The 23,696-nt window shown below is 51.4% G+C and overlaps 13 protein-coding genes and 1 non-coding gene across 14 annotated transcripts in view; 7 read left to right on the forward strand and 7 right to left on the reverse strand.

Moving 5' to 3' along the window:
* The window catches only part of VE01_02682 (uncharacterized protein), a gene marked incomplete at both ends in the record, with an annotated part of 1,824 nt that extends 1,694 nt beyond the window's left edge, over positions 1 to 130 (forward strand). The window contains one exon of the mRNA XM_018272189.1: positions 8 to 130. Within this exon, the coding sequence (XP_018132936.1) occupies positions 8 to 130 (123 nt within the window). The remainder of the gene's footprint in view (positions 1 to 7) is intronic.
* A 236-nt stretch (positions 131 to 366) lies between these two features.
* On the reverse strand, positions 367 to 1,176 carry VE01_02683 (uncharacterized protein; the record flags this gene model as incomplete). Its single annotated transcript, XM_018272190.2, has 2 exons — positions 916 to 1,176; positions 367 to 777 (listed from the first exon to the last, which is right to left on the reverse strand). The coding sequence occupies exons 1-2, from the start codon at positions 1,060 to 1,062 to the stop codon at positions 367 to 369; spliced, it is 558 nt and encodes a 185-aa protein (XP_018132935.1). The 5' UTR covers positions 1,063 to 1,176.
* A 135-nt stretch (positions 1,177 to 1,311) lies between these two features.
* On the forward strand, positions 1,312 to 2,406 carry VE01_02684 (uncharacterized protein). Its single transcript, XM_018272191.2, has 2 exons — positions 1,312 to 1,569; positions 1,654 to 2,406. The coding sequence occupies exons 1-2, from the start codon at positions 1,462 to 1,464 to the stop codon at positions 2,224 to 2,226; spliced, it is 681 nt and encodes a 226-aa protein (XP_018132938.1). The 5' UTR covers positions 1,312 to 1,461; the 3' UTR covers positions 2,227 to 2,406.
* On the reverse strand, positions 2,320 to 4,058 carry VE01_02685 (uncharacterized protein). Its single transcript, XM_059463464.1, has 3 exons — positions 3,556 to 4,058; positions 3,103 to 3,411; positions 2,320 to 3,055 (listed from the first exon to the last, which is right to left on the reverse strand). Exons 1-3 carry the CDS (start codon positions 3,755 to 3,757, stop codon positions 2,571 to 2,573), a joined length of 996 nt encoding a protein of 331 aa, XP_059319924.1. The 5' UTR covers positions 3,758 to 4,058; the 3' UTR covers positions 2,320 to 2,570.
* Positions 4,059 to 4,184: 126 nt separating this feature from the next.
* Positions 4,185 to 4,783, forward strand: VE01_02686 (uncharacterized protein). Its single transcript, XM_018272193.2, has 4 exons — positions 4,185 to 4,306; positions 4,381 to 4,410; positions 4,498 to 4,548; positions 4,603 to 4,783. The coding sequence occupies exons 1-4, from the start codon at positions 4,267 to 4,269 to the stop codon at positions 4,668 to 4,670; spliced, it is 189 nt and encodes a 62-aa protein (XP_018132940.1). The 5' UTR covers positions 4,185 to 4,266; the 3' UTR covers positions 4,671 to 4,783.
* A 150-nt stretch (positions 4,784 to 4,933) lies between these two features.
* Positions 4,934 to 5,928, reverse strand: RRP40 (exosome non-catalytic core subunit rrp40). The gene is made up of 2 exons (XM_018272194.2): positions 5,650 to 5,928; positions 4,934 to 5,603 (listed from the first exon to the last, which is right to left on the reverse strand). Exons 1-2 carry the CDS (start codon positions 5,842 to 5,844, stop codon positions 5,067 to 5,069), a joined length of 732 nt encoding a protein of 243 aa, XP_018132939.2. The 5' UTR covers positions 5,845 to 5,928; the 3' UTR covers positions 4,934 to 5,066.
* Positions 5,827 to 8,174, forward strand: SSZ1 (regulator protein). Its single transcript, XM_018272195.2, has 3 exons — positions 5,827 to 6,222; positions 6,274 to 6,400; positions 6,453 to 8,174. Exons 1-3 carry the CDS (start codon positions 6,087 to 6,089, stop codon positions 7,906 to 7,908), a joined length of 1,719 nt encoding a protein of 572 aa, XP_018132941.1. The 5' UTR covers positions 5,827 to 6,086; the 3' UTR covers positions 7,909 to 8,174.
* Positions 8,175 to 9,210: 1,036 nt separating this feature from the next.
* On the reverse strand, positions 9,211 to 9,311 carry VE01_02689 (the record flags this gene model as incomplete). The annotated part of the gene is made up of 1 exon: positions 9,211 to 9,311. It is a non-coding gene; the product is annotated as a tRNA-Asn (tRNA).
* Positions 9,312 to 9,873: 562 nt separating this feature from the next.
* Positions 9,874 to 12,076, forward strand: VE01_02690 (uncharacterized protein). Its single transcript, XM_018272196.2, has 2 exons — positions 9,874 to 10,130; positions 10,184 to 12,076. The coding sequence occupies exons 1-2, from the start codon at positions 9,898 to 9,900 to the stop codon at positions 11,895 to 11,897; spliced, it is 1,947 nt and encodes a 648-aa protein (XP_018133061.1). The 5' UTR covers positions 9,874 to 9,897; the 3' UTR covers positions 11,898 to 12,076.
* On the reverse strand, positions 11,917 to 13,366 carry VE01_02691 (uncharacterized protein). The gene has a single exon (XM_018272197.2). It carries the CDS (start codon positions 13,325 to 13,327, stop codon positions 12,035 to 12,037), a length of 1,293 nt encoding a protein of 430 aa, XP_018133062.1. The 5' UTR covers positions 13,328 to 13,366; the 3' UTR covers positions 11,917 to 12,034.
* A 152-nt stretch (positions 13,367 to 13,518) lies between these two features.
* VE01_02692 (uncharacterized protein) lies at positions 13,519 to 15,774 on the forward strand. The gene is made up of 4 exons (XM_018272198.2): positions 13,519 to 13,556; positions 13,610 to 14,587; positions 14,643 to 14,736; positions 14,784 to 15,774. The coding sequence occupies exons 2-4, from the start codon at positions 13,882 to 13,884 to the stop codon at positions 15,226 to 15,228; spliced, it is 1,245 nt and encodes a 414-aa protein (XP_018133059.1). The 5' UTR covers positions 13,519 to 13,556; positions 13,610 to 13,881; the 3' UTR covers positions 15,229 to 15,774.
* A 376-nt stretch (positions 15,775 to 16,150) lies between these two features.
* Positions 16,151 to 19,247, forward strand: VE01_02693 (uncharacterized protein). Its single transcript, XM_018272199.2, has 2 exons — positions 16,151 to 16,156; positions 16,227 to 19,247. Exon 2 carries the CDS (start codon positions 16,493 to 16,495, stop codon positions 18,959 to 18,961), a length of 2,469 nt encoding a protein of 822 aa, XP_018133060.1. The 5' UTR covers positions 16,151 to 16,156; positions 16,227 to 16,492; the 3' UTR covers positions 18,962 to 19,247.
* Positions 19,248 to 19,264: 17 nt separating this feature from the next.
* Positions 19,265 to 20,177, reverse strand: VE01_02694 (uncharacterized protein). The gene has a single exon (XM_018272200.2). The coding sequence runs from the start codon at positions 20,045 to 20,047 to the stop codon at positions 19,538 to 19,540; it is 510 nt and encodes a 169-aa protein (XP_018133065.1). The 5' UTR covers positions 20,048 to 20,177; the 3' UTR covers positions 19,265 to 19,537.
* A 362-nt stretch (positions 20,178 to 20,539) lies between these two features.
* Positions 20,540 to 23,185, reverse strand: VE01_02695 (uncharacterized protein; the record flags this gene model as incomplete). Its single annotated transcript, XM_018272201.2, has 5 exons — positions 20,540 to 21,028; positions 21,079 to 22,262; positions 22,311 to 22,578; positions 22,634 to 23,006; positions 23,129 to 23,185. The coding sequence occupies 5 exons, from the start codon at positions 23,183 to 23,185 to the stop codon at positions 20,631 to 20,633; spliced, it is 2,280 nt and encodes a 759-aa protein (XP_018133066.1). The 3' UTR covers positions 20,540 to 20,630.
* Positions 23,186 to 23,696: the final 511 nt, after the last annotated feature.

Consider the following 23,696-nt stretch of genomic DNA (forward strand, 5'->3'; position numbering starts at 1 on the left):
GGGGGAGGGGGGGTTGGGGGAGGTGCTTGAGGGGTGGGGGAGGGGAGGGGAGGAGGCGGGGAAGAAGGTGGGGGAGGGGGGGAAGATGCTTGGGGGGGAGTTGGAGGTTGGGTTGGAGTTGGGGATATAGGGGTGAGGGAGGGGAGGGGGAGGGCTGGGGGGTGTAAATTTGGGGGAGCGAGATGGATTGGATAGATGGACGTGCATAGACATGGCGTTGGTGCATTATGAAATAGATGGATCTCCATTGGGGTATATAGACCAGACCAGGCCGGGCAGCCGAATAAAAAACGCCTTAACAAACACCTTCCCTTCTCCCTTCCCCCCCCCCCCCCTCCTCTCCCTCCTATCCCCCACCCCTCCCCTTCACTTAAAATCCTGCCCCGCATAACTAACACTCATCCTCAACTGCCTCTGCCTCTGCTGACTCTGCAACTGCAACCTCTCCACCGCATACCCAAGGCGTTCCTTCTTCTGCTTCAACATCCGTAGTTTCGCTTCCTTCCCCCCTTCTCCTCCTCCTGCTCCTGCCCCAGTCCCCGCCCTTCCTCCTGGTGTCGTCCTCCCGCTAGCGCCGGCCCCAGATGTCCCGGTTCCGCGTTGGCCTAGGCGCCCTGCTTGTAGTTCAGCTTTAGCCCGCAATGCTTGCTCCCGTCGCTCAAGACGGTCGAGATGCGTTTCTGCTCGTGTGAGGAGGGTTGTTATTGCCGGGGCGAGCTCGGTGGCTAGGCTGTGTTGGGCGAGGGCGAGGGAAGGGGAGGGGGTGAGTTCGAAGTGCTGTGGGGGGTGTTAGCTTTTGCTGCCTGCTATTGTTGTTTGGTGTCTAGGTAGGGAAGGGGGAGGGAGGGGTAAAGATTAGAGGGGAGGGGGAAGGAAAGATTGGGGGGGGAGGAAGGAGGGAAAAGGGGGACATACACGAGTAGAACTTAGCACGGTCGAGAGGCGGGGGAAATCACTAATCCCTTGGTCGAGGATCGAGATGGAGGAATCGAGGAGTTGGAGGGAGGATTTGAGGGATTGGACGGAGGCGGAGAGGGAGGATGCTGAGCTGGTTGTTGACATTTTTGCGGTTCGGTCTCTCTGCAACCGAAACTATTTGGTCAACCGGCGGGGTGTTAGTTTCTGTGGAGAGAGGGAGAGCGTTTGCGCCTCTGCGGTGCAATATGCGGTCTAGATATGATATTTGAGAGTTGCCATGTAAACGCGACGCGGTGTAAATACAAGATCACGTGCACCGCGGGGTCCGGGTCGGCAGACGAGCGAGCGAGGTAAGGTGGGAAGCTTGGGCGAACCGCCGCCCCCCAGCTCGCATGACGATTTACTGACAAACAAACCTCCCGACGCTGATTCTTGAACCCCGCGAAAACCTCCAACGTTCAAACCTTTGTCACAAACGCGCCAATCTTTGTTCGATTTTCAAAAGCATTTATCTACCAGGAAGAAGAGGAAAAGGAGGGCATTATGACGTCTAATCCGCTCACTTACGAGGCGTCGGCTGGGGAGACACACATGCAGGTCTCCTCCGCACTACCCGATGAGGTTATCCAATGTCTCCGGAACGCACGATTCGTAAGTTGTCCTCCCCTATCCTTCCCTTATTTCCCTTCTACAATGCACCCCTCACAGCAGACCCCGATCTAACACCCCCTCCAGCTCCACCTCGCAACCTGCACCACCGACCTGCACCCCCACGTCTCCCTCATGAACTACACCTACCTCGCCTCAACCCCCTTCTCCCCCTCCCCAATCATAATAATGACCACCAACCCCTCCAGCCGCAAAACGCACAACCTCCTCTCCAACCCCCACGTCTCCCTCCTCGTTCACGACTGGGTATCCCACCGCCCCCTCCCCACCGCCTCCACCACCACCAGCCCCGAGCCCGAGCAGCCAGCCGCGCACCGCTCCTCCCTCGCCACCCTCCTCCAGAACCTCAATTCCTCGGCCCTGTCCTCGATAAGCGCTTCGATCAACGGGGACGCGAGAGTTGTCGAGAGTGGGACGGAGGAGGAGAAGTGGTTGAGGGAGGCGCATTTGAGGAATAATACGTTTGGGGAGGGGGAGGAGGGGGGGAGAGAGCAGGATGGCGGGAGGGGATGTTTTATTGAGGGGGAGGAGGTGAAGGTTGTGGTGGTGAGGATTACGGATGGGAGGGTGGCGGATTGGAAGGGTGCGGTTAGGGATTGGAGTTTGGTGCCTAGGGAGAGGTTGGCTAATGGGGTTTAACTGCTGGGAAATGGGTTGAGGGTTGCATTTACTGGTTCTGGAATGGGATGGGGGTGTTACAAATCATGGATCTCGGTGTGCGGGGATCTCGCGCGGTTACGAAGGGCATGTATTTATTGCTCCCTCGTACTATATGTATGTCTGCTTGCTTAGAAATGGGTACATACAAACTGAACTGGCAGCTTGTAATCTACCACTATTGTGACATAAAGGTGCCAATCTGCTACTCCAAGTGCTCGTACAACAATCCGTCCCCGCCTCAGACGCTTGGAACCACCACCGGCCTGCGTAGCTGGCACTCAACAGTCAATCTCGTAATCACCCTACCCCCATATGCCCACCCTCTAAGCAACCGGGCTCCACGGCATCGGGATCAAGATCCTCGACTGCATCGTTTGAATCAGCGGCACAGTCTTATGCACCGTATTTCCCCACCCCTCCACCCCCCAGCTCTTCTCGCGCCTCAGCTTGCGCTCCTCCAGATCCGCAAACTGCCAGAGGTGGTGCACCGTGTTCAGGTCGCCGATCTGCACGAACCACGCGCCGACGCCCTCCATCACCTCGCGGCGAGCCTTGAGGCCCTTGCGCCAGTGTGTCTCCCAGTCCAGCAGGTTACCGGGGTGTAGTGTGTAGGAGCGCAGCTCGAAGAGGCCGCCGAGTTGGCGCGGTGGGCTGGTGGGCCAGAAGCTGAATTCCTGCATCAGGGAGACGCGCTTGGAGGTGATGAGGGTCTTGAGCTTCTTGTCGAAGGCGGGGAAGTCGGGGTGGTTGGCGATTGAGTGGAGGGAGGAGTGGTAACCGTCGTATTTCTGGTACTCCCAGATGTGGACTGCAGGTTGTTAGAAATGGAAAAATATATAGTGATCGGGAACATACCAAAGGTATCGCTATCTCCAACTTCAGTGCGCCAGCTTCCTACCAAGTGAACCTTGTTCTCCGGCATGCTGGCCATCTTCGGATACCAGTTACCGACCAGCTCTACGTATTCGTCGACCTTATCCGGCTTGACCTCGTGGAACACAATCGAATGCACATATTTGCCTCTTGCAAGAACCTGAGAGAAGGATTGCTCAATCTGCTGGTCCATCTCTCTCCCCTCCTTGGTACCATAGATAAGCGAAGATAGCTTGCCAGTCGGTTTCTCGCCCTCGGGGCCGACGGGTTCTGCAGCTATGCTTAGTTTACCTAGTCCTAACATGTTAGAAACAGGGCCCGCAGTGCTCGCATGTGGAGCAGTGGGAGCTTCCCAAAGAAAAGTAGGAGATTGAGAAGAAGAAGAGGACGGGGTTGATGAGTTTACGGCGTCGAAACGGCCGGCTCCAGACTGACTTGGTTCGAACTTGGGCTTCTGCTTTGCAGCGAGATCGGCGCGGAATTCCTTCTGCTTCGCGTTGAATGACTCGACACCGTTGTTGGTCACGTCTGCCAGTGACGGCGTCTTCGGCCGGATGGCTGTGGTTGTAAAGGCGCGAGTGACCGACTGGACCGCTGTCGCCGAGCGCGAGCTTCGGCTTAGCTGAGATGCAATCATGGTTGCGATGATAATCGTCAAGCTGTGTTAGCTGTAGATACAGGTCTCGGAGTCAGACTGTGCGTTGCAACAGCCGCTCTGAAGCTTAGATGAGGAGGCGCGGTGCTTTCTGTTGAGAGTGATAGTGATAGATGATTGACGTATGTAAACAACGAAGTAGAGTACAAGTCGCAGGTTGAAAGGGATTACTGCAGAGTTGTAGATAGCTTCACAGATGCCAGATAGTTGGAGTTGTAAACGGGTGGAGCTTGGTTTAATGCCTGGTTTCCTTACCCCGCGAGCTGTTGGGGCTATGTATTAGACGGGTCATTGTCTCCATGCCTCCATGCCAAGAACATACCTTGAAGGCACGCACCTTAGCCGATGACCGCGCGGGCTAGCGCTTCAACATCACGTGAAATCACAACCTTTGATCAGTATCCGAGATCAGCCATTCCGAACCTCCCATCATCAAAAGCTCCCGATCAAGCACCTCACCACCCCCGCTACTCTACATACCCACCGTCAAGATGGCATTTTTCGGATTGAAGAAGTTCCCGGCCCCAATTGGTGAGTCAATTGATCCCTACTGCGCCCCTGTGCGCGTTTGTCCGGAATGGAAAAGACTGACTTCTGTTTAATAGCCGCGCCCCTTTGGCCATTCTACACCGCCGGTAAGAGATAGACTCCGACATTCTCTCGTCCAGCGAGGCGAAGAGAGATACCGAATTATATAGTTGTGATATTGACGGTACACTCAGGCGTCGTTGTCCTTTACGGAATCAGCCAGGCTGCCAGCGCCATGTCCCAGTGTACGTGCACACCTATACCAAATTTTGCGACTGCTCCCTAACATCTTCTTCTAGCCGACGAGTTCAAGAACGACCCAAGGAACCGCTTCGTCAGCAAGGTCAAGGCTGCTGAGAAGCACTAGAGGACAATTGGAGGATGATGTGGGATGGACTTGGGAAATAGACGTGCGGGCATAGAACTTTTGAGTTGGCACGAAACCTGTACATTGATATTATATGGAAAACCTTACCCAATGCCTGGGTTGTTGACTGGATAGTGTCGGTTTGTGTGATATGCTGATTTGTTGTATGAGGTGTAATGCTCAAATATGTTTAATCGTTGAGGCCGTAAAGCAGCGCAATGAAACAACATGCGGCTGTCAAGCCCATTTCGTACGTCACAGTAGGATATATATCAATATTTAGACTGTGCAGACCATTTCTCGAACATTCTGGATATATACATCCCACCATAAACCCCAGTGATATCAAACCAGTCCCTCAAAACTCCGAACTCTCCTGCCAGGCCCTGAAATCATCTACAAATCTTTAACAAGCTTCTTAACTAACTTCTTTTGCTCATCCATGCTTAACCCCTTGTCATCCGTATCCTGAATAGCCTTTCCTACTGCTAGTGTCGTCTTTGGGTTCTTGCTGTTAACCCAGACCTTTCCATTTCTGCCAACCGCGATTTCGAATGCCACTCCAGCGTCTCCCAACTCTTCCAGCACAACAAGTTTTCCTTGTTCAGTAGGCTTCGGCATCATCAATCGCCTGGCCATGACGAGAGATACGGTGAAGAGCATGCCTCCGGTTAGCAGCCCCAGGCCATCAGATTTCCCTGTCGACGAAGACACGCATTCTAGCTCCGGGTCCATGTGCTTGTTGGCCAGCGAGACACGCGCATAGATCAGGGAGCCCTGAACAAGCACCGGTCTGTTCTTCTTGGTTGCGCCCTCAAAGGAGAGTTGTGGTAAGGAGGCATATGAGGTGTAGTCTGTGATGCTGGCATAATAAACGTCGACGGATGAATGGTGGACTGTGGCGATCACAAGGTCTCCAACGGTTGGAATATACTACAATCGTTAGTTACATGCCATTATCAGACAAGGGAGAACTTACTCGGCCGCCATTAAACTCTACCCATATGGAATTCTTTCTGGTGTCTGTGCATAGCTGCCCCGCGACAACTGGAGTGATGGTATTCGGTGGGATGTGCCTTAGACCTGGGCCAAGCTTGATAGGTAGAGTAGGATGCGAGGGAAGTAATTCCGAATCGATATGATCGCCGGGTAATACGAAAGTCATGGCTGCCATATGGAGGCCAGAAAGCTGGTGAATTTATTTATATGCCCGGCTTGACTTTCTGTACCAGGCCATTTTCAACCTTCAGCCTTGTCGTTTGGGCTGCGGTAAAATCCGCGCTAAGGAAATAATTTCACGAGGATCAGACCAAGAAGACGACCACCCCCACTCCCATCCAAGGCCCAGAATTCTTACTCTCCTCCAGAAAAGTGATCCCTTCTCATCTCCCACAAGAAGTCACATATTTCTACAAGATGGCCGCTCAAGAAAACACCCAGGGCGCACAGCCCGAGAGACACGCCATTGGTATCTCCTTTGGAAACTCGAACAGCTCGATCGCCTACACCACAATCGAGGATAAGGCAGAGGTTATTGCCAACGAGGATGGAGGTATGTATTGTTTATGCTGTAGATATTTATGGTGCTAATTTGCTACAATAGATCGTCAAATTCCCTCCATCATCTCTTACATCGACGGAGAGGAGTATGTCGGTAACCAGGCCAAGGCGCAACTCATCCGCAACAAGGACAACACTGTCGCATATTTCAGAGATTTCGTCGGCCAAGAGTAAGTGATACGATTTAGGGATCGGAAACGTGCATGCTAACCCCGTGCTCAGCTTCAAGTCGATAGACCCAACCCACTCGCACGCATCTGCTCACCCAAAAGCCCACGAGAACACCGTCGCCTTCACCATCAAGGACAAGGCGGAGGGCGAGGCGTCCACCGTGACCGTCACCGAGATCACCAGCCGCCTCATCAAGCGTCTCGTCGACTCGGCCACTGACTTCACCGGAAAGAAGGTTGACTCTGCTGTCATCGCCGTCCCCACCAACTTCACCGAGGCCCAGAAGCAGGCTCTTACCGCTGCCGCCAAAGACGCCGGACTCGAGGTCCTCCAGCTGATCAACGAGCCCATCGCCGCCTTATTAGCATATGACGGTCGCCCAGATGCCAAGGTCTCCGACAAGATCGTCGTCGTTGCCGACTTCGGTGGAACCCGCTCCGACGTCACCGTCGTCGCCTCCAGAGGCGGCATGTACACCATCCTGGCCACGTCGCACGACTACGAGTTCGCCGGATGCCACCTTGACCAAGTGCTCATGGACCACTTCGCCAAGGAGTTCATCAAGTGGAACACCACCGACCCCCGCGCCGAGGCCCGCTCCCTGGCCAAGCTCAAGCAGGAGTCCGAGGCGGCCAAGAAGGCCCTCTCCATCGGAACCAACTCCAGCTTCAGCGTCGAGTCCCTCGCCGAGGGCATCGACTTCTCCTCCACCATCAACCGCCTGCGCTACGAGACCATCGGCCGCAAGGTCTTTGAGGGCTTCAACCGCCTCATCACCTCCACCATCGAGAAGGCCGACCTCGACGTCCTCCACATCGACCAGGTCATCATGTGCGGTGGTACCTCGCACACTCCCCGCATCGCCGCCAACTTCCGCAACATCTTCCCAGAGACCACTGAGATCCTCGCCCCATCCACCACCCCCACGGCCATCAACCCATCGGAGCTCGCCGCCCGCGGTGCCGCCCTCCAGGCCTCCCTCATCCAGGAGTACGACGCCACTGATATCGAGCAGTCGACCCACGCTGCCGTCACCACCGTCAAGCACCTTGCGCACGCCCTTGGTGTTCTCGCCATCTCCGACGATTCCGCCCGCGGCGTCTTCGTCCCTGTCGTCCCTGCTGAGACTGCTGCGCCGGCTCGCCGCACCATCACCATCGCTGCGCCAAAGGCTGGCGGTGATGTCCTGATCAAGGTTGTTGAGGGTGGCTCGCACATCAAGGTCACTCAGCCATTGCCAAAGGCAAAGTCGAACGGCGCCAAGGTTGCCGATGCGCACGAGGATGGATCTGAAGATGACGAGTCGTCTGAGGAGGAGGAGGAGGAGACCCGCGAGAAGGTGTGGAAGGTTGGTGGTGTGCTTGCCGAGATCGCCGTTAAGGGTGTTAAGGCTGGTGGAAGCGTTGAGGTCACCATTAATGTTGCGGGTGATCTTGCGACCACGATCACGGCGAGGGAGGTTGGAGGTAAGGGAGGTGTCAGGGGGAACTTGGAGGCAGCCCAGTAGGGTTCTGGACGAGAGGTGTGATATTTGTATAGGGGTGTAGATGATAGACGAATTGGAGCTTAGACGTGATGAATTTACGGTCAGGGTCGATAGTTTTGCACAGTCTGGACTGCACAGTTAGAGAATAAAATTGGAGATTTCACTGTTAGAATATGTGTTATTGAGACGGAGTTCACGTTTGAGGGGCTGGATGACCACAACAAACGCTATAAGGTTTTGTGGCATCACGGTGGTATTCGAATTCTCCGTCCAGTTCGTAACAATAGATGATGATACTCCAAAACAACGTGTTCTGCAGTCCTTAGCGTCGAAGGGGGTGAATCAGCCCTAGAGTTTGTAAAACCCTCGCCAAAAAGAGTATCAACAACGCGCGCCACGCCCTTTCATACTGCCGCTCTCGTTCTCACCGTTACCTCTTTCTCGCTGTCGCCCCTTCCTCATCGTTGCCCGTCTTACTATCATCCCCTATTGCCACCGCCCCATAGCGCTTATTTACGAAATCTTTAATTCAGGTGTTTGCAACCCCGGATTCAATCGCCCGTTGTATACATTCATCTAGGGTTGCCAACCGTGCTTTCGCATATGCCAGCGCAGATTCAGTATCGATGAGACACTATATAATACATTTCTTCACTGGCATGGGTACCCAGTGTGAAGTTGGTGGTTATGGCTGATCTGACAAGTCGAATATGATCATATATGTCTAGCAACAGAGACGCGGCGATAGACGGCAGCTGGCATGACACGAGCGAGACATGGCAAACGGGAATATCTCATAACTTGTAAACAATCTCGACACGACACAAAACAACGCGAATATGACGGAAAATACGCGACAATTGACTGATGATGAAAATACGATAATAATCAGCTGGAAGCTTCATGGTATTGGGTCGTGGAAAATTAACTCGTAAATACAAAATAAATTCAGTTTCGGAAAATATTTATTATACCCTCACATCTTTAACCAAGTCTATTAATCATTGTCAAAAATAACCTGTAAATATAAAATAAACTCATTCTCCGAAATCACCGATTAAAATCTACGATGACTATAATTAAAATAAACTTCGAGAAAATGCCAAAATTCGAATATATCGCCGGCCCCTATATTCAATTTCGAACAAGTTCAGCATCGTTGACAAAAACGAAAGAATTGAACCTTTGAACGATATCTACATCTCCAAAGTGTGTGGCAGGCACTGGAGCACTCCTCCCATTCATCACCCTGTCCTTTCTACTTCGAACCCCCTCCAAAACTAAAAAATCACCGCACATAAAAGTGAGAAACTCAAAAAGTAAACTCCCTCGGGTGGGCTCGAACCACCAACCTCTCGATATCAGAGAACTGTAAAGAAACTCTGGTAACAGTCGAACGCGCTAGCCAATTGCGCCACGAGGGACTTTCTTGCTTGTTTGACAGTCTTCTAAATCAGGTTTATGTACTGAAACTCGTTGTGAGCTGATAGGGCACGCAGAGTTTTCATTTATCATTTTCCTGAAATAGCGCGTTACTAGCGTGGTTGCGGTTGCGGGGCCGGGTGCGCTAGTGATTGGGTAAAAATAACTTAGCACGGGGGACACGTGATGGGTATACTTGGAACCACTGCACTACGATTATTCTCTTGCACGTGACGGCTGTACTTTGGAGCCAACTGTGCAACGATTATTCTCATGCACGTGACGTCTATTCTTGAATAGAACTGTCCTACGATTGTTCTCTTGTCTATACTTCAATAGAGTCCTATGATTGTGCTTTATGAGAACTGGAAAGTTTACGCCAAAGCCGAAGGTACTTTAAACTCTAGATAATATACCAGAGTAAATATGTATCGCTGGAACAAAAAATTGAGAGGTCGTAGAGCACAGTCAGGTACAGACCCGTCAGCCTCGCCATCGCCAGGCTGCACTTTTCCATTTTGGGTCACTGAAGGCTACCATCGTCCAAACCTTTGCAATTCCCATCCATGAGATAACGGCGACTTCAACATGGGAAAGAGCAAGCGCGATAGTGCGTCTCTGGACTATGATGAGCCTTCCAAGCGCCCTCGACATTCCAGTAATGCCCCGCCAAAAGGAGAGACCCAAGGCCGCATCGACCCAACCTACGGCCAGAGGAGCGCCTTTCCTGGACTCGACGAGGACGGCGGCTTTGGGACTGAGGATGACGACCTCGACTACGGCGATGATGCTGGGGCTATAAGCTATTTGAGAGCTGTCAGGTGTGTTTATTTGCCATCCCCATTGCGACAGTTCATGCTAACCCAGGTTATAGGTCCGAGGCTGCTGGAATACCGACTGTTCTTGTCGCACCTAGACCCATACTCGAAGGAGACGAAGAAGAGGACAGGACCATGTACGATGACGGAGTGGGTGACAGTCGCGGCTTCTACTCGGACGGCGCGTATACCGCTGCGCCAGATCCACAACCTGACACTCCTGAGATCCCACCTGCGAAGCACCTGCGGGCCGTGTACTTCGAAAAGATCCTCGAGCGCTTCGAACACCTGCGCGAACAGCTGGGCAACACCCCTCCAGACAATGTCGTCGAAAAACTCGACCAGAACCACGATTCGTACATGTCCGCCTCTGCTCCGGATTATAGGAAGTGGAGGTGGAGGGTCATCAATACAGAGCCAATGAACGCGCAGCTGGCGAGGATGGACAGGGCTACATCGCTCAAGCTGCTGAGACTATTGACAAACGACAAACTTGCGATGGGCGGGAGCACAATTCCTACCGAAAGGCTGAGCAGGTGGATTTGGGGAGTGCTGGCGAGACTACCAGATAGTGGAGAGTTGAACAGCGAGGAGATTGGGTTGGTGAGGGATTTGGGCAAGAGGGCTGTGTGGTTGGGTGTTGTGATGAACCAACCTCAGTCTGATACGGCGGCTGGGATGCCGGGGGATGAGGATAATGAAGGCGGGGAAGAATATGAGGACGACGAAGAAGATGGAGAGGTGGGAAATGAGTTTCCTATCCCAAAACCTGAAGAGAATGGCGCGTTGGGGGAGGCAGTTGAAGATAGGACAGAGATGGGCGCCCATGAGCCACACGTTAATGCCCCAGCGGCTTCACGGTATAATATATTTCGGTTCGACCCACCGGCCACGAATTCAGAAGCTGTAAATGCCACTCTGGCAAAGGCTGTGCTCGAGGATTCTTTCTGGGGAGATACGCCGATGCACATTCGGACACAGTTTAATATCGACATCGATGGTCCAATAGTGGCCTATAAAGGACACCTACCAAACCCAGAGATCTATAATTTCTTTCGTTTCGGCCACGAGGATCAGCTTACCGAAGAACAATTGGGAGCTAGAGAGCGCCTTCGCAACTTCTACAGACGGAATCGGGGATATGCGCGCTCCAATTTACCGTTTTATTACCTAAGAAACCGTTTAGCGGAACAATACAACGGGCCACTGCCACCAGCAAAGCAGCCTGGTGGCAATTGGGGATACGATTTTGAAGAATTTATACGCCAGAACCCAGATTATCCACAATTTCCTGACTTTCTCAATGACGAGCCACGAAACGTCCCAGGTGTCAAATTTGGCGACGAAGCTTTTGACAGAGCCTGGCAGGCTGCTGGCCTTGATACTCCGCAAACTAGGGTATATGACGACGGCCAAGACGAAGAAGAAGAAATCGCCATGGAAAAACTGGGTCTAGTCGCTGGTAGGGACCGTCGCCCATCTGTCATTGAAGAGCCCAAGCCCGAAGAGAAGGGTGAAGAGGAGACATTAGAAGCCGCGCGTGGTCGTATTCTTGCACAATTAGGAAGAGCGGGAGATGCAAACGCTGCTGAACTGTCGCGGGCACGGGACGCTTTGAAGGAACAGGAACTTAAAGAGCGAGCTCGTGAAGAAGAAGAAGACGCGGCAAGATTGCTGAACGCAAAGGCGACAGTGGACATGATTATTACAGTAGCGGGCGAAATATATGGACAAAGGGATCTGTTGGAGTTCAGGGAGACATGGGATTAGTGTTGACAGTCAACATCATGGAGGAATTATATAATATTGTCTAGTCTAATGTAATAGTAGACAAAGCTAAGAATGTGCACCTTAGCAACTAGCTGTTGCTTCACAACCGAATACGGCTGGCATGGTAATCACAGCCACTACTTCTCATCGGCGAACTCAGCTTCGTCATAAGAATACCCTTGCTTCTTCAATGCCCACTTAACCGCCGCCTGCACGTTATCCACAATCATCTTCGGCTCGTACTTTGGTGGCTTCCCCTCCTGCCACACCCCCGTCTTCACCAGAATACTATCCCAGCTCGTCCCAGTCGGGCTCTTGAAATTATTAGCACCCCTGATATCACTCTCCGGGTTGTCCCCAATCATAAACACCTGTTTGAGATCCCCCACTTCCTCGTGGAGAGCACTCAATATCTCGACCCTGTGCTTCTGAAGCACGCGCTCCGAATACAGATACGTCTCCTGCGTAGGCTTCCCCATGACGAGCTTAGTTAACTCCGCGCCATCGGTAACTTCGTCCCACACGCCCTGGAATGCGGCGCGGAAGCCGCCCTGGCCGAGCCGCGAAAGAGGGTGCGAGGTGGCCCAGAACAGGTCGGGGTTGCTGAAGATGAGCTTTGGTTGGCCGTCCTGCAGCCAGCCGTTGTTGGGGAGCGACTTGTCCCCGTTCTTGGCGGAGTAGGTGTTCAGCTCGCCTTTGGAGGAGAGAAGGAGGTCCAGTATGATTTGCGTGTCAAGTGCCCAGTCCTGGGGATCGGAGAACACGAAGATGGCGTCGATCTTGAGAGGTCCGGGAGGGAGCGGCTTGGCGATAGAGGAATAGTGTGAAGCATGAAGAGCGGCGAAGGGCCATATATTTGGGTGAGCGGTAAGAATATCCCCCGGAGTCACAACGTTCTTGAAGCCATATCTGTGAGCAATATCCCGAACTCGTTGCTGATCGGTTCCGGTGACGAAAATCGTCTTGTCTTTCAGCGCCTCGTAGTCGTTGCTGCCGTTGACCATCTCTTGAAATGGCGTGTGGCTCTGCACAAAGTTCTCTAGGCTTAACGGAACATTGAATCTGGAGCTTAGCTCTGCGACGCGTTCGGTTTCGTGCTTGCCGCCGCCGTTGGTCAGGAGGATGAAAGGAATCGAGTGTTTATTTAGAAATCGCAGGGTTGACGAGGCACCCGGTAGGCTTTTGGAGGAACGGAGGAGAACACCATCAATATCAAAGGCAAATGCGAAGTCTGGAGGCGTTGGCACAGTGGTATTATCGTCTCGTGGTGTTGACTGGTGGCGGAATTGCCGTGCATGTAGCCGATGCGTTGCGATGGCGGGGGATGCTGAGGCAGCAGATCGGAGAACCGGGCGGGCCCATGATGCTTGCAAGATTGGCCGGGCAAGGCTAGGAGAGCGAAGAGCTCTTGGAATAAGTAAAGGCTTCATGATCTATTATATGTTAGACAATGAAGAGGGGCTTGGGTGTCATCGCGAAAGGCAGGAACGCGATGGTCCCTGTCCCTGAAACAAGCCCGAGTGGCTCGGAGCTAAGATAAGATAACGATCTATGGGTATCAACGGCATGACGTAGGAGAGAGGGGTTTAACAACCAAAGAAGGTCGTTACACTGTTACACTGCCTAACTAGGTGAAGCTATTCTGAATACATTCTGATGGTATGTTCGAATAGTAATCTTTTTGCATCTGTTAATGTCTAATCGGTCTTCAGGTAGGTCACTGGAGCTCTCCATATGATTTTGCTCACACCCACAGCAAGACGGAAAATTGTTTCCCCGGAATGCATCATAGATTCAACGACGCTTGAATCATCAAGAGCTTCCCAAGTCGGCGCGCAACACTTTCTCATGTCTTACACCAATTACACTTTCAGGTGAAGCCACCGGATCTCAATAATGTTTGGCTGCTCAGGGAACTCGCCGTGAGCGGCATCGTTTGACTGAACCCCGGTTGCACTGTGTGATTGGAATCCATATCGGGACAATGGCCCTAGATGCCCAAAGCAACTGGGATGTCGAGATGCCACAGTTGCGACTGGGTGCGACTGGGACAGAGGAAAAACTTCCATCAATGAGCCCTTCTCAACCGGCCTTGGTCGCAACCTCAACGCCCGGAAAAGAGATCGAGCTGCCCCTGGAGGTATTGATTCAGATTGTCTCGTACATCCCGCGTCGACAGCAGTACCAGAAAACTTTATGGGCATGCTGCCTTGTATCTCGCGCCTGGTACTCAGCAGCAGTTATGTTGCTCTATGAACGACCACATATCGGAGGCGGCAACTTCCAAGAATTCGTCGCGACCATATGTCCATCCAAAAACGCTCACATTCGCAAGAGCCAGCTGGCGGGTATGGTCAAGAATCTAGATATGGGCTCACTAGTGCATGACGGCAGCAAAAGCTTGACCGCACGGCTCCTTGGGAGGTTAAAAGGTAGTCTCGAGGAGTTCGTTGCTCCCCAGGCGTCATTCTCGATAAATTCTTTCGCGGCTCTGGCCAAGTGTAAAAATCTCAAATTCTTGAATCTTTCTCTGATGTCAGCTTCCATCTCGATCAGAGTTCTTTTCCAAACTCTCAAATCTTTAGATAAGCTAGAAACGCTCTTCTTCCCCCGGACTTCGAATCAGGATGAGGGCCGTGAAAGCCCATATGATTGGCCTCCGAAATTGCAGGCGCTACATATCGCTGGAGGTTTGTCCGCATCGAACCTTTTTACAGCATCGAGAATTATACTGAACGGTGACAGGTGTTGACGATTACTTTCTTCGCGTTCATGCCACGAATATTCCCTCATCTGTGGAAAGAATTAGCATCCAACATTGTTCGCAGATATATACAGAGTAAAGAAAATCCGCTTCTTTGTTATGGCTTAACTAACTCCTGTCAGGGCTTTGCAAGAGTTCCTGTTAACAGTTGGTCCACAGTTGCGACACCTAACTCTGCGGCACCCTCTGATCAAGCTGCCACCGGGAGTGCTTAATGGCGTCCTACAATGGTGTCCCAACCTGGTTGCCCTTCGTATCAGTGTTGATTATGTCTCTGATGCATTGTTAGAGTCCAACGGAGTCAAATGTCACCCTCTTCGTGTTCTGGAACTCGACTGCTCAAATTCTGCGGATGCCGAAGTTGGCATCTCACCAGATTCCATATGGCTAGCCATAGATAATGGGTATTTGCCAGACTTGCGTAGCATTATAGTTAATGCGCGGTTGGCATGGCAAGCTACAGAACGTCTTCGGACTTCCGTTTCTGATTTGGTGGAGCTGGTACAGGAACGGGAGCGAAAGAACCCCCTGAAGTTAACACCAGGTGTATGGAGTGTTGTGTCATGAATAGGAGAAATATTCCGATTGCCCTCGTCGACTCATTTGGTGAAAGCTTGATGTTTCATCTGGATGCCAGGCAACGAATGTCAAGGTAAATTTCAACAGCTGAGTATATGTAGGCTATATCTACGCCGCTTGAACAAGGTAGGACATGAGATGGACATTGATGTTAAATACATTTAACTCCTGAATCCAACAAACTTCCCTTCGTTCTGTATGTGATAATCATACTCTCTTACCATTCTGTCTGTGTCATGGGTGCATCTCTTTGACTCATTGCCGGTGCTTGATGTTGTTAGTGCAGGTTGTGAGTTCTCTCATTAATATAAGCTTCTTTTCCCGTTTATTATTTGCCATCAGTGCTTGGTAACTCGACACACCTTGAGCAGATCAAGGCCTGGATAACAGTATAGGGCGCAAAAGAAGAAAACGGCAAAAAAGGGGTTCCATACGCTTTTCTATGCTGCATACCTTCAGGGGCATCAACACTATTCTACGCCTAAACCATTGACTTTATCCCCAAGGTGCTATACACTACGTCGATAGATTGGCCATTCCGAATTTGGACGATAGCTTGTTGCAGTCAAGCGAAGCTTTTATCAATCTAACATTCTGGCTAGAACCTTGCTGCTGTAAAACAAAGCATCAACCGATCCATCACCTCAACTGAAACTATAGCTTGCTGCAGCGAAACCAAACCAAATTGCTCTGTGGTTACGAGTGGCAGCTCTTCCCACTTGCTGATCTCAAAATAACCAAGTCTGATCACCGAAAATAACCCTGCCGCCGGTTGCCAGCTGCAATCGACGGCACGGTGTCCAAATAAACGACAATCACGTTCAAAGGAATGATTATATGTCAGAGATTCAAGGATAATCATAGAACCGTTTCCGCAAAATGGGAGGTCATATTGGGCCTGATGGCTACTATCGAAGTTAGTTACCAGCTCTCCATCGCAACTTCCCTATTACAAATGAACTATCTAAAATAACACTTCATTTTAGGCCGTCGCAATCGCCAATCCAATGCTAACCGTCGCCGTAATGGGCCATCGCTGAACAGAACAGAATCGTATAGTCATATTCAAGTCGTCGCCCGTCCGGATGCCAACTCGAATATACGACAGGAGCCACAGAGCCCGTTTGTACAAAACAAATCGCTGCAAGACGAAGACTATAGCATAGGTGAGTGCGGATACAATAACAACACACCAACAATAGCTTCTTACTCTGGCTTTGCCCCATTTTCGTTTGCTCAGGTAGCTGCAAACATGTCTGGACCTGGCCGATCTTCAAATGCGACCAGTCGCGATATAACATATGATGGAGACGGGGAAGCAGCTCCTACAGCGGACCAGGCATCATTCCAGGTAGTTGGTCCTCGCAGATGCACACTGAAAGTGAGCAAAAAGAAAGCAAAGAAATGGTCTCCATTCGACCTTGGGAGTTCAGAAGGTGAATTTGATATTGATGATACGCGGGCCGCTATTCCTATTACAGACAACCCAGTCCCCGAGCTTCCAACAAGCGTCCAAGAGACCTCTCACACTCCAATCGCAGAAACTCAACAACAAACCAACCAACTTCAGGAATTTTCTCCTACGCCCTCAGTAATATCTAGGGAGCGTCGTGAATCCTTCTTTGGTAACTCCAATACCAAATGCAGTACCGCAACAGATATTGCATTTAACGCAGCATTTCCACAGGTGCGCAATACACCAACGAAATCCCCGCCGGAACGTTCAATTATTCACAAGGAGGACCCTGAAGATACAAAGCTACGACTAGAAGATATTATGGCGCGAATTGATGACGTCTTCGACGTGGAAGAATGGGATCCTGACTTGCCAACTGGAGGTTCCAACAATTCACCTGAGCAACTTACTGCAGAGCCTCAGAAGGTCACTTACACCACTGTGGGATCAGTTGCCAAAACTGACGCCGTTCCGACCTTTTCTCCCCCTATTCGCATTCAACGTGAGGGTTCTGGTCGTCGTTTAACTGTTCCTACGCCACGCGGAACTGATAATTACTACAACCGCAACCAGCAGCCTGGAAACAACTCCAGTCCCAGTTATGGGCCCCCCACAAACATGAAGAATCTCAGATTTTCACAGCAGCAATATGCACCCCCTCCTCCACTCAATATCGCGGGACTTGAAAACTTGTACTTGTCCGATCTCGAAAAGGAGGTTTTGTTCAACACAATGAACGATAGTGCTGCTGGGTCCCCCCAAAATGAACAACAGCAGGCTACCTCGGCACCGGATGTGTCGCTCAACAATGCACCCAGCGGAAATTTCAGCGTCCAGAAAATGCTTCAGGAAGAGGCGTCTGGACCTAGCACTCATTTGACAGGCTCCTCAACCTTCGCTGGCCTCAATAAGATGCAAACCCTCCAAAGACTAGCTCAATTTGAGAACCCAGCACAGGTGTTTGCAAAAGGCCGCCTTGCAGAATTCAAAGCAGAGAAGATGAAGCAACAGATGTCTGATCTGGCGGCTTCGAGTGCTAAAGCCGCCTCCCAGGCTCAATCCTTTGAACATGGCAATAAAACTGGAATGCATCAGTTTGGCGAGACTGGATCGGATTCCTACAAGACTGCTATCGTGAGCTATGGCTCACAGTATCCGGGCCCAGAGAATGGTAATCCTCTTCAGCCAGGCTACAATTCATTTGGCCGCGAGTACCCGATGAATGGATACAGTTCAAAGCCCCAACTTCTTGCTCCGCCAGGTTATCCCCAACCACTGACAGCCGGGCCTCCTCGACAAGGGCAAAATTCAGTTGCCTTCAATAGGCTTGCTTGGACCTCTGGGAGCAGCCAGCTTCCAGATACCCCACAACAATTCCAATCTCCACCGGTCGAAAAGCAACACTCCCCATGGAATAACCAACCTCCACCGGTTGAAAAGCAATACTCTCCATGGAATAACCAATCCCCACAAGTCGAAAAACAATACTCTCCATGGAATACCCAATCTACACCGGCCGAAAACCAATACTCTCCATGGAATACTCAAGCACCACAGGCCGAAAAGCAATATTCTCCATGGAATAACCAACCTCAGCCGGCTGAAAAGAAATACTCTCCATGGAATAATGCCAACGGAAGCTTCAACCAGCAATCTCGGCCCTTCAGCTCCACCGGGCAAAATCACATTAGAGATACGTTGTCACTTGAGGAGATGTCCAAGTACTACCCCAACGGCTTTGGTCCCAACTTCCATTATAACGGTGATAGCGAAGAGCTCGATGAAGACACAAAGCTATCCCTCCTGGGACTTGCAAATGAATCCTTGGAAGTTAAACAGCGTCGTAAGGCAGAGAAGCTTGATGAGTGGTTCTACAGCGGCCCCAGCCGTTTAAATATGACAACCACTGATCATATCCAGGAGCTTGATAGCAGAGACAAGGGGATTCTACCATCAGCTCCACGTGCAAACATGGCCAATCGCGAAGTTCTCTCAGTGAAAGAGATTAGAAACAAGACAGACTCGGAATGTGGTGCTCCTCTCCTTGACAACCTCTTTGGGACCCTTGTGGCTTACTCCGATGATGTTGCGCAGCCAACAAACAGGCGCATCATGAGCAAATTTATGCAATCTCCAGCTTGGGCTCTTGATACTTCGGAGGAGGGCAATAAGAGTATCTTTGGCGATGATTGGGTGGCACCCCCAAAGCGTTTGGGAAGGGACCCTCGCTATACCCGTTCCAAACTGAGCGAAATGTGGGACTGATGCTAACCACTTCTACCGACTTGTTTTTGGCGATAGCAATGCGTCGGAATTCCCAGGGCGTCGGATTACGAAGGCGCTAATATTGCTGAGGCTTTGGTGTTACTGGGTAGCTATGACGGGGACGGCGCTATGGATCTTTCGGGTGGCTGCTATGACACTTTTGATGATTATGAAGAGATACCAACCTGTTTTTTGCTTTAGTTTTGCTTTTCGCCGATTTGTCAAGCTCGGCTTTTTGCTACTCTGGGAATGGACAAGCTACGGGTAAAGATAGGCAACATTGCACCCAAATAAATAATATGTCCCGAACAGAAGTTATCCGGCGTGTGATCAGACTATATTTCATTCCGGCGACATCTAACTGGTGTCTGTCCTGGACATAACTGCAAATTGGCACCAGTAATCCGGGCCTCTTCCTTTCAACCCACAGCCCATGTCAGTTATTCTGACATTCCACACCCTGGTATCTTAGAATTGCGATTTCTTCCCATATTCCTACATATCGTGCCGATCATTCATCCATAGACACGACAAACCCTCACGCCCCAACGCCAGTCCATGCCTAGTATACAATGCTCATTTCTCGTCCTTCGGGTCCTTCGGGTCCTTGGAGTTCTTCTTCCTCTCAAAAATACCCGCTAACCACTCCTCCAGCTCCCTCTCTGCCTTCGAATCCCCTCCCCCAGCTACCCTCTCCGTCCCCAACCGTCCCCTCATCTTCGCCCTCAACTCATCTATACTCGCGATATCAAATGCCCACAGCATTCCACCCGTGCACATCATAGCCAGACTGAACACATTCGCCGTCGCGATCGTCAGCGCATCCATAGCCTCGACTTGCAGGTTGAGAGGCGGTGCCGCCTGGTTCGAGGGTTGGTAGAACGACGGGACTATGGCTTTGTAGCGTCGTACTAGCGAGCGGCGTGTGATCAAGCTTGCGATGCCGAAGAAGGCCGCGCCGCCGAAGAAGAGGCCGAGTTGGCGGCGGTTGCGGAGGCCGGGGGAGATGGCGGGTTTGGCGGTTGGCGCTGGGGCGGCCTCAGTTGGGCGGATTGAAGACATGGCTGGGGCTTCGGCGTGGGCCATTGGAGGGTGGGTTTGCGGCGAGGTTTGCGAGGTTGTCGAGGAGGTGCAATCCCACTTAGATCAGTCGCGGATAGCTTTGGGATGAGATATGGCCGCTCTGATCGATTGGAAGCTGTGCGCCGGAGGTGAGCGTAGTAGAGAGTGAGGCCCAGAATTTAGATCTTGAATACTATATCGGGAATAGCGCCATAATGTAGTTATGATGTAATCACGTGATGGTTTTCATGTTCCGTATAGATTTATTGTGCCTGCCTGTTGCTGTTGCTTATATTTACTATGGCGATTATATTTGTATATTATTCAGTGGGGTCTTGGTATTAATGGGTTTGCTCTTGTTTGGGCTGCACAGTTTTGAATATAATGTGGAAATTTACTGGACGGGAATATATTGTAGGATTTGTATAAAAAGTAGTTATCAAATAGCCATATTTCCAGTCTCCAAAAACATCTGTAAAATTTACTAACTATTCGGAATATAATTCAATATATCTACTATTTTCAAGCCCATATATAAAGACCGACTCATCGTATATACAAACCTCCATCACTTCACCCCTGCTTCACCAAGTTTACTCACTACCCCTTACATCGTCCCCTTCAACGCCAGGTTCCTCGAGCTCGCGCCAACCGAAACAGTGAAGTCGCCAGTGGGTGTAACCCACTTCTGCGCATCCGTGTCCCAGTAGCTCAGATCCTTCCTCCTAAGGCTGAATGTAACCGTTCCGCTCTCCCCAGCTGCCAAGTTGATCTTAGAAAACCCACGGAGCTGGCGCACAGGCGTCGAAGGAGCGCTCGACGGAAGACCAATGTATAGCTGAGCCACCTCGGCACCCTCAACAGTGCCCGAGTTCGTGATCTTCGCCGTTACTGTCGCGACGGTATCATAGAGGCCTTCCGCGCCACCAGGAGCGGTGGTAGTTGAGCCTCCAGTCTTATCGCTGTACGTAGTGGTAAGATCGGAGTATTCGAAGGTCGTGTATGCTACGCAAGGTTAGTTAGAGATTTAAAAACGCGGGCTATTAATGACTTACAGAGACCAAAGCCGAACTCATATCTTGGCTCGATGCCAGCTTTGTCAAAGTGGCGATAATCGATGTACAATCCCTCGCTGAAATCATCGTCGCCGCTCTTGACAGAGGTACCATAGTCGCTAGCTTGCTTTGCGATGGTATAAGGCAGCTTGCCGTTCGGCGACTTAGAGCCGTACAGGATATCGACCAGCCCATTTCCGGACTCTTGCCCAGGGAGCCCAGCCCATACGACAGCCACGACGTTTGGCAGAGCCAAGATTCTCTCGAGGATCAATGGCCCAACGCTGTGGATAACGACGATAGTGTTCTTGTTGACGTTTGCGACAGCCTCGACGAGTCCGTTGCCGTTATGCCACGGGTCGAGATTCGCGCGGTCCCCGGCTTGGCCTTCAACTGTAATATATCCCTCTCCGGAGTCCGCGTTGATGAAGACTATTGCCGTGTTAGCCTTACCGGCAGCGGCAGCACCCTCTGAAGTGCCATCAGTCGTCGAAGTGACGATGGTCGTCCCGTCAGCTGTTGCTTGCTTCTGGATCGCATCGAGAGGCGAGATTAAATATGGGAACTCTGCTGCTCCGCTTCCCCATCCCATTGCCAGAGTTCCGACATCGCATCCACGATCCACGCAGGCGTTTGGACCGTTGGGGTTGTTGATGGCGTCGTTGCCGATAATTGCGAGCGAAGCGGGCTTCTTGAGTGGGAGAGCGTTGTTTTCATTTTTCAAGAGAACAATACCATCGCGTGCAATGTCTCGCGCAACGATCTTGTGGTCACCCTGGACGTCAGGTCCACCAACACCGCCGTTCCATGAACTCCATCCGACCTTTGGATAGCCAGCGTCTTGGCCGAGATAATACCAGGAGGCCAGGATTCGCTTTACCATGTCGTCTACCCTTGATTGATCAACCTGTCCGCCCGAGACGGCATTTGTCAGGGCAGTACCCCATAGGTACTTGTTGTCGCCAAAGTTGTCTCCCGGCATTGACATGTCCATACCAGCTTTGGCACTGCCGACGGTTGTGTGTTGTGCATTCCAATCACTTACGACATATCCGCGGAAATCCAACTCTCCTTTAAGAAGGCCGTTGAGTGCCAGGTCAGACTCGCAAGCGTGCGTGCCGTTAAGCCTGTTGTAAGAGCACATTACAGAAGCAACATTGGCCTTCACTGAATCTGCAAATGGCCTATGACTGTCAGCACTGCAACATGGGTATGGGATCGTGCCTACATACCATAAGTAGAGCTCATGGTTAACGCGGTCCGCAATAGTCGAACTCATTGTTTCGCGGTTCAACTCCTGCTCATTACCAATGTAATGCTTCGCACATGCCTGCACACCAGCATTTTGCATCCCGGTGATTGTTTCCGCCATGGCAACACCGGTGAGATACGGGTCTGGACTGAAGCCCTCCCAGTTACGGCCGCCGTGTGGGATTTTCCCGAGCGGGCCCCCAACAGGACCAAGCTGTACATGGATACCCATCGCCTTGGCCTCGGTGCCTATTTCAATACGAGTCAGCCTTCGTAACTTCCAAAGCCATTACCATGCACCTACCAAGGGCATTTCCACGAGCGTTGATCAAGTCTATATCCCAAGTGGAAGCGGCATGTACGCCAGCAGGGAAAGCGGTGATTCCCTTTGCGAATCTAATCCCCAATGGACCGTCCTGCAAGCAGAGCTGGGGGTAGCCAATGGAGGAGATTTCTGCTGTAGTTCCGACACAAGGGCCTTTCTCCCATCCCTCGCCTGTAACCATCTTCACCTTATCCTGAAGGGACAGTTTGGCCAACGCTGTAGCAGCCTTTGTATGGGCTGCATCCCAGCCGCCATTGTCAGCCCGGGCGGTCGGCACTGCACTGCTCAATGGAAGAAGCGCTGCAAGTGCCAGAGTGGCACTTCTGAGGAAGGTCATGGCAACAACGGAGGACTGAGTATTGTCACAAAAAACGAGACAATAGAAGGACAAACGAAATGTTCCACCTACGCGGGGTATGCTTCATTTATGGAAATCCATCTATGAGATGATGAGCGCGCAACTACTCTACCTACCTTGGCAGATGCCAGACTTAAAGAGCAGATATCCAAAGTACCGCCGGGCAGAGGCATAGCGCCTTTAGATGCTTTCAAGCTTGAAAGGCGATTGCCCAATTAGGGACATGGCCGCCCTGGGCCGGCACTTGGAGTTGATCACAGGGAACATTCTCCCCGCACATGTGGCGGGGAGTAGCGGACATGGCTGGGATAAAGTATGAACCGCATCCGGGAGTGGAGGTCGGAAGCGGCGATCGTTAGGATTGTCGGCATCATGGCATATAAACAAGGCCGAAGTAGATGCGGAGATGCGGACAAGAGCCTGGGCAATATACTGCGATATAATATTGTGGAGAAGAAAAAGAGAGTGATGAAATGCCAGACCACGATCGTTGTTCCAGATATATGATGCGGCCCGTGCTGCCGTATCTTCGGTGTTAATTGATCGTCGAATTTGGCTCTGACGTTGAAAATATTCACGTGATAATCGTGTCTTAGGTTTGAAGTCATGGGAAGCCATAGTTAAGAGTAGATCTTGTGGCGCGTGTCAAAAAGAGTAAGAGTCTGAGATCAAGCCCACACAGTC

Source organism: Pseudogymnoascus verrucosus (assembly GCF_001662655.1).
Source record: "Pseudogymnoascus verrucosus strain UAMH 10579 unplaced genomic scaffold scaffold_8, whole genome shotgun sequence".
Taxonomy (NCBI): Eukaryota; Fungi; Ascomycota; class Leotiomycetes; order Thelebolales; family Thelebolaceae; genus Pseudogymnoascus; species Pseudogymnoascus verrucosus.

Coding starts and splice junctions, on each gene's coding strand:
- VE01_02684 (XM_018272191.2), top strand. CDS start 1,462: ATGACGTCTAATCCGCTCACTTACGAGGCGTCGGCTGGGGAGACACAC. Junction 1,570..1,653: donor GTCTCCGGAACGCACGATTC/GTAAGTTGTCCT, acceptor CACCCCCTCCAG/CTCCACCTCGCAACCTGCAC.
- VE01_02685 (XM_059463464.1), bottom strand. CDS start 3,757: ATGATTGCATCTCAGCTAAGCCGAAGCTCGCGCTCGGCGACAGCGGTC. Junction 3,412..3,555: donor GAAGCCCAAGTTCGAACCAA/GTCAGTCTGGAG, acceptor TGTTAGGACTAG/GTAAACTAAGCATAGCTGCA. Junction 3,056..3,102: donor TGGAGATAGCGATACCTTTG/GTATGTTCCCGA, acceptor AACAACCTGCAG/TCCACATCTGGGAGTACCAG.
- VE01_02686 (XM_018272193.2), top strand. CDS start 4,267: ATGGCATTTTTCGGATTGAAGAAGTTCCCGGCCCCAATTG. Junction 4,411..4,497: donor TTGGCCATTCTACACCGCCG/GTAAGAGATAGA, acceptor CGGTACACTCAG/GCGTCGTTGTCCTTTACGGA. Junction 4,549..4,602: donor TGCCAGCGCCATGTCCCAGT/GTACGTGCACAC, acceptor ATCTTCTTCTAG/CCGACGAGTTCAAGAACGAC.
- RRP40 (XM_018272194.2), bottom strand. CDS start 5,844: ATGGCAGCCATGACTTTCGTATTACCCGGCGATCATATCGATTCGGAA. Junction 5,604..5,649: donor TAGAGTTTAATGGCGGCCGA/GTAAGTTCTCCC, acceptor TAACGATTGTAG/TATATTCCAACCGTTGGAGA.
- SSZ1 (XM_018272195.2), top strand. CDS start 6,087: ATGGCCGCTCAAGAAAACACCCAGGGCGCACAGCCCGAGAGACACGCC. Junction 6,223..6,273: donor TATTGCCAACGAGGATGGAG/GTATGTATTGTT, acceptor TTGCTACAATAG/ATCGTCAAATTCCCTCCATC. Junction 6,401..6,452: donor AGAGATTTCGTCGGCCAAGA/GTAAGTGATACG, acceptor CCCCGTGCTCAG/CTTCAAGTCGATAGACCCAA.
- VE01_02690 (XM_018272196.2), top strand. CDS start 9,898: ATGGGAAAGAGCAAGCGCGATAGTGCGTCTCTGGACTATGATGAGCCT. Junction 10,131..10,183: donor AGCTATTTGAGAGCTGTCAG/GTGTGTTTATTT, acceptor CCCAGGTTATAG/GTCCGAGGCTGCTGGAATAC.
- VE01_02691 (XM_018272197.2), bottom strand. CDS start 13,327: ATGAAGCCTTTACTTATTCCAAGAGCTCTTCGCTCTCCTAGCCTTGCC.
- VE01_02692 (XM_018272198.2), top strand. CDS start 13,882: ATGGCCCTAGATGCCCAAAGCAACTGGGATGTCGAGATGCCACAGTTG. Junction 14,588..14,642: donor GGCGCTACATATCGCTGGAG/GTTTGTCCGCAT, acceptor GAACGGTGACAG/GTGTTGACGATTACTTTCTT. Junction 14,737..14,783: donor TGTTCGCAGATATATACAGA/GTAAAGAAAATC, acceptor AACTCCTGTCAG/GGCTTTGCAAGAGTTCCTGT.
- VE01_02693 (XM_018272199.2), top strand. CDS start 16,493: ATGTCTGGACCTGGCCGATCTTCAAATGCGACCAGTCGCGATATAACA.
- VE01_02694 (XM_018272200.2), bottom strand. CDS start 20,047: ATGGCCCACGCCGAAGCCCCAGCCATGTCTTCAATCCGCCCAACTGAG.